Consider the following 17,442-nt stretch of genomic DNA (forward strand, 5'->3'; position numbering starts at 1 on the left):
AATATATATACTTTTTTCAGTTGGCGTTTCTCTTATTTTCAGCCTTAGCAGCAGTTCTCAGAAGAAAACCAGTGTAAACTTTCTGTCAATCAACAGAAAAAAAGATGATTGAGCCAGCTGCTATTCTTGGGAGTTGAAGACTAAAACTGAACTCATACAGTGAACTCATGTTAGAGTGGACATCATAAGATGATAAGATGATGATATGATATGTGTATAAAAAAGAAAAACACTTTTCATATAAATAACACAAACTATTTATATGAATAATTTACTCTTCTTAAATATAACTCATAAAACAAGTAAAATCACAAATGTGTACAAGTTACAGACCTCCTTCTTAGTAAATGTACACAACTCCTTCTGAGTGATTTTGTGTTTTAAAGGAGAAAGAGATTAGGAGGTAAAGTCGATGACACAGAGTCAGTCATCGCTGAGGCAATCTCTCCTGCGTAAGTCCAGGCGCTGATTTTCCTGTGTGGGTGTCTGATGCCACAAAGCTGACTCAGAGCCGTAACATCCTCCATGACTATGGTATGGAACAGATGTGGGTGTGTCCTCATCTCCCAGAGGAGTCCCAAGATGTTGTCAACACACAAAAATCATTTGAAAATGTAAACATCAACCAAAACATCAGCAGTGATTTAATAACTTTATCACCTCTGTCAAAATGATTTTCATTTACTGTATATATCACAGCATTTAGGGCGTTTATAAGCAGGGCATACAGAGAAAAGTACCAAACTGGATAAATGCTTTCATTTCATTATCTGTATCTTTACCAGACATTTGACTGGGTGTAGGTACTGTAGGTGCAGTGAATGCTTAAATTATACTCATTGGAATATACTGGAAAGTCAATGCTTAGATTTAGCATACTCTGTTAAGAGGCTGGGATTTGATGAATTCATAAAACATCCAAGTTTTGTGTATTAATTTTCAAATTGCATTAATAAACACAGCAAGCATATAAAAATAAAAGTGCACGTGGACCTTGATCATCATCTATGTCCAGTCAAGAATGAATGTGTGCACGCTCATATTTAACCAAATGAAGTTAAATCAATAGTGTCATCTCCAGGTTCTGCAGAGGGCAGTAATATAAGGAATGAAAGAACTGACAGCTATTATTTTAATCACCTTGTCCCAATTCTTTTAACACTAACTAACAGAAAGTAATGTGGTAACATCTGGACTGATGTGTTTACAGACATCATTTTAATCATGTTTAAAGGCTGTAGGTTGCAGCCTCTGGTCTAACACTGTGTATGAATGTAACAGGGCTCAGTGCTGCTTCTAATAGTCTGAGCTGCTTCAAGCTTTATTTGTGAATACTTTAGCTTACTAAAAGGGTAGCTAGCTTGTACTGCTGCAATGTAATATTTTCAAAAGTAACATGATCTTAAAAGAGCAGGGCTATATGCAGTGATGCTAGCGTTAGCCATGTTAGCATGTTACCTTCAACAAGTGGCCAGTCCAGGTCCACAGACGTATACTTGGAGGTTTAGCTCTCCATTTCACTGAGACCCTTCATACTGCATATATCCATGTTTGACAGAGTGTAAATACTGAAGCTGTACAAACCCACACACTTCTTAGCGGTGCAAAGCTATCGGCACAAACCTCAGTGTAGAAAAATCCAGGCATGCAGCCTGTGCCTGTCTAACCAATCAGGGAGCTCCTTACATTGCACTGGATGGCTAATTTGCATGGCTAATTTGCATTGCTTCACGATTTCGGAATATGACAGCTAATCCCAAAGCTAATTCATTTGCTAATATATTAGCTAATCTGCGAGCTAACAGGAAAGAATAGAATAGAATAGAATAGAATAGAATAGAATAGAATAGAATAGAATTCAACTTTATTGAAAGGTTAATGGAGTGAGGAAATATGGATTTTCAAGGAGTTAAATGGTCATTTTAAATGTCAGAAATATTTTTTGAAATTAGGTTCTTTTTATCCAATAGTATCTCATTCTTTTTTTATGATTTGAAGTATTGATTAATGGTTATTAACCCAATTTATAATACTGATTCATAAAAAGTTTTTTTTATTATTAAATTATTACATAATAAATTCCTTTAGTAATTTTTAAATAAATAAAATATATTTTTTAATTATTAAATGAATTCACAAATGCATATTTTGTTGTACAATTACTATATATAAATATATAAATTGCACAGATTTCTTTATTTCGATGTCTCTTCTGGTTCCTTATATCTACATACCGGCTCAGTAGTTTTGCTCCACATGTGAGGAGACTTCCTTATTCATAAGTCACTCTGATGAAGTGTCAAAAAGAGGTCACTCAGTGGGGGTGTCTTGCAGGATATAATGACTCAGCATCTATGTGACAAACCAATGACCTGCAAAGATCTCCTTTGCACAATTAGACACTGCACAGTTAGAGTGGTTCTACTTACATCCTTTACACAAATAAAGTGTCCCATAAAGACATGATTGTAACAGTGACTGTTACAGCCAGCATCAATGATGCCAGAAATCTGAGACTGGAGAAGCTAAATTAAATTGCATCATCCCTAATTTCATCATATATCTTTATCTATCATACTTACCCCCCAACATCCTCTTACAGACGAGGTTTTACCATCCAGACGAGGTTTTACCATCCAAGGGGGAAAAAAAAACACCTGTGTGCATGTGCAGGACCTGATAGTGAATTATCTACCTTGCATGGTATTCCATATGGTAAAAACAGGAGTTTTTAATGATAAAGAGAATTAAAAGTCTAACAAGACTAGCACAAGCAAGAAGCAACAATCTTCGTCTTACAAGATTATAGTCACCTAAAAAGATGCACCTGTTTGCTTTTCACAGATAATCTGTTTTACTCTTTTTCTATATGTGAAAGAGCAAGCATGTGGTTTCTGGCCTATGGGATAGCTAATCAGTCTGATTATATGATGACGGAGGTAATGCCAACCAAGTATCCAGTCTAAGAAATAATACCGTGATATAAAGGTGTTATTACACTACATGCATGGAAAGGTCTGTGTTGATCTTTACTGGCAGATAAACAGCACTCCTCAGATCTTTGAGGACAGTAATGTGCATGTTTACAAGAACACAACTGTTAACTGATGAGTCGAGATTACTATTAATAAAAAATGTCAAAAGGTCAGGTGGTCAAGTTTATTTAAAATTTATTTAAGATTTTCTACTCAATATTAAAACAATTGTTAGCAACAAACCACAAATTTTTTTCCACAATATTTTAGAGATGTTGTTAAACGTTCCTCTAGCAACCTTTCATTTGATGTACAGCTCACAAAGGTTGTTGACTGGTTTTCTTGTTTCTTGCCTCTTTCTTGAAAATGCCTTATACTCAAATAGCACTTTTATTTCCTCTTTGCATTTTTGTTCTTTTTTTCCATCTTAATCTTTTCCCTTTACTGTACTGTTCTCAGATATGCGTTTCTCTTTCCACAGTTGTCTGAGACCTCATCATTATGGGATCACTGTTGCTGCTGCTGTTTTGGAAAAACTGTTTTACTTGCCTCTAACTTCCAGTTACTGGTTTGTTCTGTGAAAAGAGGGCTGCACACAGTTGTATCAAATCCTCAAAGGCTGAGGCTGCAGACACTGTTAACTAGTTTGGATTAGAGGTGTTCCATCTCTTTGAACAGATATCTGCATATTAATGTGTTTTTGGCATTTGTTAACATGACAGCACATTAGCTCAGTGGTTAACTTTCAAACCTCACATGCCCCATCTGTGTTTGAATCCAGGGCTTTCTGTGGAGTTTGACGTTTTACCTGTACTTGTGCAGCTCTAGTTTTCAAAACAATGCCCATGTAAGCGCACGCCATAGACTGTATATAAAAGATGACCACCGCAACATCTTCCATTGGTTCGTGAACTTTACATTTTAAACCTTTGATTTTTGCTTTTCTGTCTGCACGTCTGTATCTTTAAACCTCGACAAGCCCGTGGATAGAAAAGAGGATGCAGTGATAAGTTCACAGTTTCCTATAGTGCTTAAACTGCTCTGACAAATCTCACATTCAGAGATGTTTGGTTCAGAGTATACATTTCAGTTGCTAAGTGATTTTGTGCCAAGAGAATTTAAGAAATATGAACAGGTGGATTAGCGTATTCGGTAAAATGGAAAGTGTTTTTTTTTTCATATCAACACCATCTGTCCCACTGGTTACATTTTTCATGTCTGAGAAGTATGTGACATTTCAAAACCTTAATCTTAAAAGTCTGGATGCTGTGAGTCATGGTTCCTGAGATCCAGTTACATTAAAAAAAGAGATGCAGCAGTGGGGAAAGAAGTATGGATACAGAAACAAATAAAAAAAAAAGGAAAACTGAGAGTAAAGCTTAACAAAACTAATAGGTTACTGAATTTTTTCTAAGAAATAACTTTTTTTTAGTGTTCAGTTTATTTTTGAACTTTGCAGTTGGATTACTTTCAGAAAGTGAGCTATTATTATTAATGAAACCAAAAGCTTTCTTATCTTATTGGTGCATGGCCCAGAAAGCTTAAACCTCTATTAATCTTGAATGCACTATCTCCTTTTTCTCCTTCGTCTGTCATCACAGTACCCGCACGATGCTGTAACCTCAACAGTTTTTGGTAAACCTTGAATCCTGCTGTGACATAGTCCATTCTCCGTGACATTTTTTTTGCTCTTGTAAAATTGAGGATGAGTTCCAGCGACCAGGTTTGGGTTCAAATAACATTCTTTAGACCAGTGCAACTTTAAATGTACTTTTTCAAATTATGTTGTTAATGTGGTAAGTCATGTGTCATAATTTAATAACAATCTAGTTCCAAAATGTTTACTGGGATGTATGTAGTGGTAGCTTTATTGTAACGTATTTAAGACAGCTATAACTTTGAAAATGAATAGTAGTGTGCATATAAATAAAGACAATAATTTAAAAAAAAAAAATAGCAATATATGACCAAAATGCTAAAAGCCATTGAAGTGGCTTTACCCACCAGTTATCTGCACCCCATCACCAGTCAGGCCCACTCGTATCCTTATACAACCTTAAACTTTTCAGTGTCTCAGATACACGTAAATGCTTTTGGGATTTTGGGGAAACAGTGCAAAAAAAAAAGTTTGATGCTTTCAAAGGAAGGTGGAAGGATAACAATGCAATTTCACACCTTTATTGCTTTTCACTTTGCTTTTGTGTGAGATTACCGGTCACATGAAACACCCAAGAAAGCGTCTCACTGATGAATTAAAAGACTGATTGCACGAGAATTGCACCAGACACGAGGCTTGAAATTCTTGTGCGTGGCTTGCCTTGTGTCGAAAAAAAAAAGAACATGCATCAGGCATGCTTGGTGCAGAATGCATTAGCAATGTCTACTCTTTAGGGTCACAAGGGCTATAGATTTAGCGGGCCGCCACCACAATCAGGAGTGCACATCTGCACTGAGCTCTTTGTATTTTCATACACGTCAACTCCTATGAAAAGGAGAGAAAAATACCCTCCAGTTAGGTGTAAATATATTACAACAACTCCTGCTGAGACAAGCATCAACAGAAAAATGTTATCATGTTTGTTCATCACATTCATAAGATGTAATTCTAAGCTATGCCTGACCTTTTCTTTACTGTTTTCTGCTACTGAGCAGGGGTTTTTTTTGTGGTTATTTTTTCATTTTTCAACTTTTATGTGCCTCACTGAGAACAACCTGTAGTGCTAGCATGCCTGTAATTTACACACCAGCAATTACACTCTGCTCTGTTGCCAGTGTCCAGCAGTATAGTGTTTTCAGTAGTTATTGTCAGGGAGGACATTCATCGTTAGAATTTTTGGTTTATTATATCAGCTTAACTGTCAAAACAGATATTTAGCTTTCACTCAGAGAACTCAAAAATAGTATGAAATGCTATTTCCATTACAATATAAAATACAGTAGACGACGTCACGTACAGTGGACTTTTAATATGTGGATTTTCTTCTTCCTGCTCCTTTTCACACATGGTTGTAGTGCTTTATTGATAGAAAGTGTGGTTGGTTTGTTTGATCTGTTGTACCAAGTGTGAAATAAATAAATAAATAAATAAATAAATAAATAAATAAATAAATAAAATGAAATGAAATATACAGGCATAAAAAAGTGAATGTGAGCTACTTGATGAAATAGTTTGATAGGGTACATTGAATTGCTGCGTGATAAATGAGCATTAAACACCCCTGGATCCGGATTCAGTTTGATCTACTAATAACAACTAAAGTGACAGCCCCTGATTAGCCGTATTCACGATCTTTACGCTTGATCCGCAGCAATAATTCAATAAAAAAAATCGATTTTAAGATCAGCCTGTAAGCTACACACTCATATACACACGGTTAGTTTGCTTTAAAGACATCACTTCGTGTGTCTAAACCATCCTTGACCGCTTCTGCGCGTCGATTAATCAAGCGCATCTGTTTCACGAGGTTTAGCTCCAAAGTTGCGTGTGCCATAAATGTCCGTGGATGGATGCTTGTGTAGGCAGAGGCGCTGTCCACGGTACTGCATTCAGCCCCTCCCCGGTAGACATCACGAAGAGACACGTGATACTCTCTGTCTGTGGCTCCTGACAGTCGCTGGATAAACTCAACAGGGAAACCAGATTGCACCTTCTCTTCCACAAAGATAACTGGATTTTCGCCCCGCGCTTCTTCCCACTAACCACATCGTGGGTTAGATTTTTTTTTTTTTTTGTAGTTCTGTTGTGTTTTTATTAGCAGAAAATACATTTGGAGGACTGAATATTTAAGGTAATTTTTAAACCTGTGAGATTTTTTTTAGGAGTTAGAGTGAAAGTGGACCCGTCTTTCTCGCTCTCTCTCCTAACCCCCCCCCCCCCCCCCCCCCCCCTCTCTCTCTCTCTCCGCTCTCTCTCTCTCTCTGTCTCTCTGGCTGATGCTGCGATTCACTTGAAAGCAGATCTTGATGTGGAGGTTTCGCTAAAGAGGATTTGGAGCATTGGATTTCAAAGAGACAAAATATGGACAGTGCTGGTTTAAAGGAGCTCAGTCCGCGGCGCCTTGCATGAAATCGCGTTTCTTCTCTTGTGACAACTATTAAGGGTCCCGTAGAAGTAAAGGTGCACGCGCAAAGGTAATAATGGCGCCTCATATTGTTTACCGAAGAATTGTTGTAGTTGTGAGCGACTCGATAAAAATGCCGCATGGACATAAAATAACACACTTATTATAGTGAGCCCGTTGCAGCTGCCGTGCATGGCAAATGTCAGGATATGGGGCATGTTATTGATGAGATGATGACGGCGAAAAGGCAAAATATATCAGTTCAGACGAGGATTATGCTATCTAATAGTTTAAGCATGATCATTAACACGCCGTACTGATCTTCATCACAGTTTCAGTCTATTGATAAGATGCTCCAGTCTGTGGAAAGTGCAGGCAAGTAAATCAGATCTACAGCGGTGCAGCGGTTAGAGTGCAGTGGTTAGAGTGTCTTTCCCCCCCTTCATCTTCTTTACTTGAAATGCAAACTAATTGCGGACCTTTAGAATCGACTAACTATTTTTGTTTTCGTTTTATTGCATTATTCTGCTCCTTTTGGTATTTGAAGGAAAAGCGGGATCTGGCTCAAACTCCGTGTGAAAAATAGGGACAAAGCACATAGTATGAAGAGCATTTTCTGGGTTCTGACTGAGACCCAGTGGAAGCCCGGCTGGTATGACTTACACAGACCGACCATTGTGCATCAAATGACGCACTTTTTCCTCTTGTTAGGGCTTCAAATTAGAACTGGACAGGGGGAGCCTATATCGGAATGCTGCTGATAAAACGATTGCAGAAGTTTTAACGCTTACAAGCAAAAGTAATACTCTCATTAAGAGAAAGAAAAAACGACGTAAGGCAGTTATTTTCTTATTTGCGTGACCGAGATTTTCTTTATAATTTGTTTTATTAATGCCGACCGCTGGGCGTGATTTCTTTCTATCTTTTTTTCTTTAGATCACAAATTATAATTTACTCGTATTTCTTTTTCTCTTTAGATTGCGTGACTATTTCATTATGAAAGGACTGCATTTTAACGAGAATATTACAGATATTGTTTTCCTACTTGGTCATTAAGATCAAATAATGTGTCTATTCTCTGATATTGTCAAGAGCTGCCGTTTGCTTCCTGGAAAGCCCTAGTGATCTTAATCTAATGACATAGCTTGTGTTTGTTGTAACAAAGGCCTCACTGGATATAAGTCCCTGACTAGCTGTGCTTTTTGCCTTATCACAGCATTAATACTGGTTTTTGATTAAGGCTTTGACCAAAGTGGATTTGGACATGGATACGGTGAAATACTGATGCTACATTAAATTTGCTTTTCTTTTGCAGAGAGCTTTGAGTTTGGGGACTGCCTTGACAGACAGACTGCTTCTTTTGCTGAGCTTATCAGCCAACGTGGCTCCATATGGCATTTTCTTCTCTTTGCTACAGAGAATGCAGGGTGAAAAGCCCTGAGCAAGGCTTCCAGTTACCCGCCAAAGAATGTTGGCATGAACATGAAGATTAAAGCTGCCATTTCAACTCAAGTGAAACCGTGCACACACTAACTGGCACCAGAAGGGACTGTTCCGTAATTACATAAATCAGACCGAGTGTGCCCAGTGGATATTTGAATCTCTGTCCCTTTGCTCTAAATAACCATGGCAGAGAGGACCTTTAAACAGTTCAAACTATTTTGGCGACAACAGTGAGAGGTTTGGCCAGTGGCCTGGACTGTATGAGGTAATGGTGTTTGCTCCAGGATACAAGTGTTGGCCAAGCCTGTTGATATGCAAACATATTAGAGTTGTAGCATTTAATCTTTTGTCTTACAATGCATCAGTTTACACTTGTATGTCCATGTAGACAGTCAGTTACATGCCAGTCTACTATCTCACAGTCAACCCAGCTTATTTTTTTCCCCTTAAGCTAAAGTCCTTATAAGTACATTGAATTCTGTAAGTCCTAACTTCAGCCCACATAATTTGAAATCAAACAATGATTTCACCAAAGCCACATGTTGCCCATATTATATGGGTTGGGCTGCTCATTTGTTGCTTTGTAGAAATAGGCACTTGTCTAGAATTTACAGGTGCTGAGGGTCAGTGGGCTAGATTTCCAGTGTGGAATGCATGTTGCGAAAGTGAAATGAGCTTCAACATGAAAACAAGGAGTTCCCATGGGCTGCTAGTTTACTTTGATGATGAGGGATTTTGTGACTTTCTAGAGCTCCTCATACTGAATGGTAAACTCAGCCTTCGATTCTCCATCTTCTGTGCGGAGCCTGCGACTGTTATATCTGACACAGCGGTCAATGACAGCCAATGGCACACAGTCACTATAAGGAGAAACTTTAAGAACACTACCCTAATGGTGGACAATGAGATAAAGTGGGTGGAGGTGAAGTCTAAAAGACGGGATATGACTGTTTTCAGCCATTTGTTTGTTGGTGGAATACCACCGGAATTACGATCTGTTGCACTACGTCTGACATCGGCTGCGGTCAAGGATCAGCTGCCTTTTACTGGATGGATAACAGACATAAAGGTCAACAACACGGAGTCTGTAATGATTAACAGTGAGGGTGTCTTAAATGACCTCTGTGGTACAGCCAACATGTGTCTAAATGGAGGAGTCTGCAGTTTAATTAACAACGAGCCAACGTGCGACTGTTCTCGGACAGGCTTCCAAGGAAAGGACTGCAGTGAAGGTAAGGCTTTGATTTAATCTGAATCATACATTCAGTACAAAGTGTCCAGTGTAGCCTTTACAGTCAACAGGAAGTTATTCATAATTTGGCTGTTTCAATTACTATCCTCCATAAAATTACGCATTCCCTTCCTCTATTTGGCTAAAGCCATATGTTTTCCTTAGTCGTATGATGTGTGCCATTGATCTGCAATACAGCTGTTTGGAAAGACTGAATCTCCTGCTAGGTCTCATTAGCAAAACATTCTGGTGTTCTTCATCCCCAAAGGTGTCTGCCATTCTTATCAAATAGGTCTTTAGGGATTGGTTGACCTATGAAAGATCTCCAATGACATACTTTTCAAATGGAAGAGCAGGGGTAATCATTTATGTGCCTGACTGAGTAAACAGGAATGACATCATTGAATGCATACAGTATAAATCTTTCCAGTGATGAGAGTATATTCGATCTAGTATCTAATCATTGTATCCATATGATTTTTTTGAGAAAACACAAAATAAAATTGCAAATGTAAAATAACTGAATTATGACCTTTAGCAGAACCATGTGCAAAATGTATTTATTAATACTAACTGCTAAAAAGTCAGCAGGATAATGAAGGTGAATAAAAAGGTTTTGAGAACGTGCAAACTGATAGACAAAGAGAACACAGGGTTCTTTGAGGTAGCGAGAATACTATCACTCTGTCTAGTCTGTAAGGAAAACGTATGAGTGTTCAGAGTATTTAGTGCAATGCTACCCTCAGGTTGGCAGCTTATTGTGATGCTGAGGGGGAGGATGCTTGCTGGTCAGTCAATGGGGGAGGGATTTTAACTGTTTTTAATGTTATTCGTCATGCTCAGTTAAATACAGATGAATCTGAACCTATTTTAACCTATTTTAAATACGGTAATGACACTCACGTCTAATTTACAATAGATTTCATGAGATCATGTATCTTTATTCAGGCACATAAATCTTTTATTAACAATGAGCTTATTAAGGCACTACTGGAAAACTTACTACTGCCACATAAGATATTCTCATCAAATTGCAAACATAACATCTTCATATAGCACCATGCTTTGTGAACAATGTTTTATTTTTCCCTTTAATCGGGTCTTGTAGATGTTGTAGATGGTGTTAATTAAACAAGAAGTAGTATAGCCTTTCACTAACCACATGCACCGACACATTGAATAATTGCTGTAGTTCACTAACAGGCATTTAAGTGTAAATGTTATTTAGTCTACTTTAAATCCATGACAAGTAGTGTTGGCTGTGTTGCTGTGCTGCAGAAAGAAAATACAAATAGATCCACAATTAGAATGCGACAGTGAATATCTTGAAATATGTCATTATTGTTCCATTTTCTGCTTCTTTCAGAGCAGACTACAGTCTATAATCAAAATTCTTTGATTGTAACAGTGTCATTATGTATTGCTGTAATTTTAATTAATTTTTTTTTGCAGTATTGTAAATTACATTTCAGTACATAGATAGATTATTATTTTTTTATTTAAAAATGAATCCAAAAGAAGTATCTATTCAGGGAATCTCTCATTTGGGTTTATTAATGTGTCTTTGACCATTTTTCTTACTACTGCGCCAAAAAGAGCTGTGAATTCAAAATAGCTTTATTATTTCAGTTTCCCTAAGCTGACGAAAAGCTAGCGATTGTGTGCAGCCATATTTTTTTCTCATTTCATGCTGGATGCAGCCTGACAAAAGGCCCGTCTTGGGGAAAGCTGGGATTCTTTTATACAAAATGCATGGGCACTGATTAAATCTTAAAGTTATTATCTTATCACAGGATACAACTCTTTAACAAAAAAAGTAATACATTAGCAAATTAGAAATTACGTTCATAAATTTAGTTTAGCCTTGATACTATCTCTGAAGTTCAAATTTATTGGTATTTATTGGAAGAGTTGATTTATAAAACTCCCAACACACAACATTTGTAAGGCTAATGTATAATTTGCCAGATTTTTGGAATTTTGGGACTTGGAAGTTCTATACATGGAGACTTCAAATGCAGTATTTTAGAATCCCTGCAAAACAAATCATTAAATATCTTTAAAAACAAAAACAATGGTTTATATAAATTAAAAATGATGATGAACCCACTTCATTCTACCTTAAGGATTCATTTGTAATCTAACATTCCTTGATCTATGTGGTTAATTTACAGATTCATATTCCAGTGTTTAGGGATTAAATAATTACTTTAAAACTGTGTTTGATAATTTTATACAATACATCTATATTTTCTTTGTGTGTGTGTGTGTGTGTGTGTGTGTGTGTGTGTGTGTGTGTGTGTGTGTGTGTGTGTGTGTGTGTGTGTGTGTAAGTGTCTCATTAGTCGAGAATTCGGGGGAAGAGATTTTAATATGCACAGCAGGGTGGCTACTGGTGTTAATAGTTTTATACACATACAATAGCTACTTGTTTGTGTTGTTTATTTTTATATGAGCTGCATGAGCGATGAGCAGCCATTATCGAAAGATGTTTGTGTATTAAGTATATCGCAGCAGTAGCAATCAGAGTGATTATAGTGACAAGTTGAAAGCTTCCTAATAATGAAAAATCCTTTAAAAATATGTTGTACATACAGCCATACAGGGGCTTTGATGGGGTGAACATAGTCTAGTAAGTGTGTCTGTATCTTAGGGGGAAAATATCTAAAGGAAAAATAAAAGCTGAAAGCAAAAACTCTTTGATTTGATAGATGGCTACTAATTTTCTAATTTTAATTGCAGAGCAGGGATAATAACAAATAACTTATTAAATTCACGAGTTGTCCTGAATGGAGAATTTGCTATTCCCTTCAATGTAATCCCTTTGAGCAGCTAATTCTGACCACTTGCTTGTACATCTCCGAGTCATGCTTGACCTCGCTCACTGTGTCAAAGTTGCAACACTGAAAAGTACATTTAATTTTAGGGAGAAAGAAGCAGATGTTTGAGCCAAAAGTTCTCCCTGAGATGTGTCAGCGTGCTGCAGCATAATCTAGGCAGTTATAGGCAGTCCTACCTTGGGTAGCAAATTTACAGCAAACAAAGAAACTGACAATTGTCTTTCAGTGGTCCTGACTTGATTCTCCTTTTGAGGACTTGGTGACTGAAGTCTTTTCCTTTGAAGACTGTCTTTATTTTATTCTGGATAATAACTTGTCAGCAGTGATGTTGGATACTGTTTGTTTGATATTTGCTCTCATTCATAGTTTGAGGTTCATGGTGAAATTGCAAATATACACTAACAAGCCCTTCCAGCAAGTGCTCTAAGCCAGAGCACTGGAAGCAGTGCATCATTGCACAAGGAGACAACCTTGAAGGGGATGGCAGAATATCACATTTGCTTTTTATAGGCAATGTCTCAAAACTTTATAACCCACAGTGTATATTCGTGCTGCAAGTTACTGAACTGAAGCCCTGAAGCTACAAGCACACACCGTTTATTACAAAGTATAGTTTATAATTTTATGATTATAACAATGACTTTAAAAGGGTTTTTTCAAGAGCAGATGCACAACATCATCAGGTAAATATATTGTCTATAGTGAATCCATTGATCTGGTACTATATAGTGGTGGCAACATCGAGGGTTACATGGAAGCCAGATACCAAGCCAGCCAGCCCATGGTTACTCCACCAATCTTACCTTAATGACACGATTAGATCTCAGTCACACAGGGCTTGAGAGCAGTTGATGTGAGTTAATAAGTGGTTTTTGGAGGTTGCTAGCTGTTTCTGGATGAAATTGGTTGCAAAGAGAGTGCTACACCAAAAACCTCCTTGCGGTTGCTGTGATCACCCATTATTTGGATGTAAGATGCCGACTTATCTGCAAATACTCTGCATTTACTCCTTGAACAGTAGTAAAACTTGAGACAGTGTGAGGCAAACGAATCCATTGTCCTCTGTGCAAGCTGCTAGCAACTACAGAAGCCTGCTACTAGCCAAAGCAGTCACAGGGAGGTTTTTGTCGAGGCAGTTAATGCTCGTGACTATCAACAGCCTTCAGTGAACACTTGCCAAAAGTCAGTGGAATACACATTTTCCCTAGCAACAGGTGGTTACCATGTGGTCTAGTTCTGCATAAATATGGTTTTAACAATCATTTCTTAGTGATTGTCAGTAACCACCTGCATCCAGTCAGGGAATACACATTTTTGCCTTGTGACCAGTGGTTGCCAGATGGTCGCCAATTGGTTTTTAAGTCTCTGTGAATGGGGTTTTGCATAAATATATATAGAATGCTTTAATATACCTACTCATAAGCATTTAATGATTTTAATTAGTGCTAGATTTATTAAATCTGTGAAATTTGAAGGACTCTGGGGTTTTGCAGGTCTATAAACAACAAATAATTTCATAAAACAAACAATACTTATTTGGACTTCTTACAAAGCACATTTAAGCAATAAATATTTAAATAGTGAAAACACATCATTATAATAATAATTTAGGTAGTATTGATGGAAATAGATGCAAGGTCCACATTTTATCTAACGCCGCCTTGTCCCTATGCAGACTTTGTCACAGGTACATCCTTTCATAGAGAAAACCTCTGAAAACCCTCAAGGCAAACCTCTACCATCACCATGACCGGCTGTCAAGCACTCCAGAATGGGATTGGAACACCTGGATTTCTCCTGATGCCTTTAATGGCTAATCTGCATTTAACTAACACAATTTCTAGTTATGCTGGCAAAAATTTACCACACACTTTATAATGACTCATTCTGCAGATCTAGCCTCGGTATTCATTTAGAGTTATGTTTCTGGCTAACCATCAAATAGAAGAAATTGTTCTGTTTTATGTTCACTGGTTACTTTGTTTTCTGTTTGCTGCTGAGCAAGTACTGGGTTCAGCATAGCTTTTATACCAGTTCCCTGCAGCTGTTGAGAGCCAAAGTGAGTAAAACTGACTTAAAACATTCAAGTTGTGGTCTGCGGACCTTATGGGCTTGGCTAGTAACTATATGTGAGGTCATCATTTTAAATTATTTTTTTTAATTTATGCATTATTGTTTCATTTTAAATATCAAAATTTGATTAGGCCAGCTATAATACTATATAAATAATGACAGATTATTCAGTCTCAAGAAGCTCCAAAGTAAAATAACTGACTTCTACATTTCCCTCACATATGAGTTCAAGAGCTAAAAATGTTAGCTTTTGATGTATCACATCAAGAGGAAAAAACGCAACAAAATCCCACAAAACAAGCAAACAAACAAAATCTCCCTTTACCTTAAAGTCTAAATATCAGGTTTGCCTGAAAAAAAGGATTATTTGACATTTACTATCTGATAGCTAAACTACTGTTGGTCCATGCTGACCTCATTTTATATTAACTGTAAGCACACTTACATATAACACTTGATAATGCTAACTGCAGTGAAAAATGACTGTAGTGCTTCAGGTTTAACTCCTACTATCAACTGCGCTGAAACTCTATGAACTTGTGTTACTTAAGTCCCTCTGAAATAAAGAATGCTGCACTGTACCTTTGCAGGATAGTATGTTTTGTGGCAAGTACAGAGAATGTTTCCCAGCCATATTAAACACACATGCTTTCTTTCTTGCTTCCTCACCATTCTGAGTTTTAGTGAGGAGGTAAGTCAAAACCACAGCAGAAAATGTGTGCAAGATTTTTATTTATTTATTTATTTAGTTTTTAAATCACACCAGAGATTTAAAATATTTTTGAAGCTAGTGTTCTACTGTACCAAAAACACTTCTGGGAAAAAAAATCCACACACACAGAAATAAAAATGCATATACTAACATATCGAAATTCGTTCTTAAAGCTTCTGCAAATTTACCTATTGTGCATACATGGATTTAACTATAAAGTACATTGAAGTTTAAAATTTACCCTTCCATTAAATAATCTAAAAGCTGTTGTATTACTTTGATCAGATGAAAGGATTATAGGATTTGCCACCGGACCTGTCAACTCTCCTCTGTCCAACCACAAGTGTGCACATAACTCTCTCTCTCCTGCTCTCTTTTTCCTCGGTCTCTCTCTCTCCAATTCACACACTTACAAATGCACACACGCACACAAACACAAATCCCTTTGATCGGTTGAAACAATTATTTAAATGCACTTTTCGATGGTCAGTATGCCCTTTTTGTTTCTCATTAAAGAAATAACATAGATGCATTGCATAGCTCCATATTTTATCCTGATAAAATGGAATCATGTTGTTTATCTCATCGTACATTAACCAACCATAAATCTCCCCTGGTACAAAAAAAAAAGAAAGAAAAAAAGTAGGGCAGACCCCAAGTAAGACTGCACAGCATTTTGTTTGTCACTTTGTGTATTATGTAATTTAAAAGATAAGTCACATTATCCGGGTACAGTGAGTAACTGTGATTGCCTTGCACTATCATATTGTGATTTTAGCTGATAGCATTGCTTCTAGGCTTCTAGGTGAAAATATAGTTAGACATCCTTGAAACTAATGTCACTTAAAGGACAAACAGTCACAAAACATAAGCGCATTTATTAAGCTTCTATTACAGGATGGCGCAGTACCAAAAATGACTGTAGCCTACAGTAACTGAAATAATGTCAAACCTGTTTTGACTTTTGAACAATCATCAACTGTGACGGTTTTAATTCACCAAAACAAGAGTGTCAAAACAGATTTGTGCATTACTGATTCATTACAGAAGGAAAGTACTGCAACACAACACACGCAGGAGATACACTATTCACATGCTCATTTAGGTAGATGCACAATATGTTTTGCTTGCTTGTTTTTTTTTTATCCATGTCACACTCTTTGTAGCTCTTTTTTTACCTTAAAATTGAATCCTGGTTATTAGTATTTCAGTTTCCAGGTTCATCCCCAAGATATAACTTGGATAGACATGGCAGTGGCAGTGAAACCTTTCCTGGCAATCTTCCCACAGGTAATAGTGTGATCCCAGTCTGTCTGCAGCCACTGAAAATAGCTCAACGTTACTTGTGTTTATAATACTGTACCACCTCTAATGAACTGTCTGTGCTGATCTGGAAAGTTTAATTATCAACATAATGTCTAATTAAAATTAGTTTCCTTCAGTCGATTGAATCACAGGTTAATTTATATGAAATGCATATTTGTGCATTATTTGAACCTTTTTTTAATAAAAAAAAAATGACACTGGTTCTGGGACTAGATCTGTCTTATGCTCGTTTATGCCATATTATTGTCTACTAAAATATCCAAGAAAGATTTCAGATGTGTGGCTCTATCCCGTGGTTACACCAGAGGTTGTGTTTTGCATAACATATGACAGTTGTGACTATCACCTGCTGTAACGTCACTGGGAATAAGCTCTTGTGGTGCATGTGAATGTCTACAGTCGAGATTCTTGCCCGAGACTTTAGAACAGTTTGTGTTTGTTATTGCAGTCCTAATGTAATTACAGTGTTTGCTTTGGTTGATTGCACTGGTGAATAATGCATCGATATGGCACAGCCATTTGCAGAGGGTTGACCCATTCAGCAGAGAAGAAGCAGCAGCAGTTGTGTCTTTGGCAAAGAGACAAAGACAATGAGTTTTATCAACAACTTTTTACCCTTTAATTAGGTTTGGATGTATAGGCACCTTGGATTGGTGATAAACACAATGTAAGCTACTAAAGAGTTGGTCTGGTCTGTCATTGAGTCTATACTACTTGAAGACGGATAGGCTTCTGTGTTTTGGTGCTGAGCAATATTTTAGTGCAAAATCTGGCTGCCCTC

The 17,442-nt window shown here is 37.1% G+C and overlaps 1 protein-coding gene across 1 annotated transcript in view; it reads left to right on the forward strand.

Moving 5' to 3' along the window:
• Positions 1-6,611: 6,611 nt before the first annotated feature.
• Positions 6,612-17,442, forward strand: part of LOC146655798 (neurexin-1a-like) — a 282,074-nt gene continuing 271,243 nt past the window's right edge. Inside the window, exons 1-2 of the mRNA XM_085428418.1 lie at positions 6,612-6,763; positions 8,352-9,711. Of these exons, the coding sequence (XP_085284544.1) occupies positions 9,000-9,711 (712 nt within the window). The 5' untranslated portion in view covers positions 6,612-6,763; positions 8,352-8,999. The remainder of the gene's footprint in view (positions 6,764-8,351; positions 9,712-17,442) is intronic.

The sequence above is a fragment of the Rhamphochromis longiceps genome, linkage group LG13 (assembly GCF_057381845.1).
Source record: "Rhamphochromis longiceps isolate RC_006_pf linkage group LG13, R_longiceps_female_GT1.1, whole genome shotgun sequence".
Taxonomy (NCBI): Eukaryota; Metazoa; Chordata; class Actinopteri; order Cichliformes; family Cichlidae; genus Rhamphochromis; species Rhamphochromis longiceps.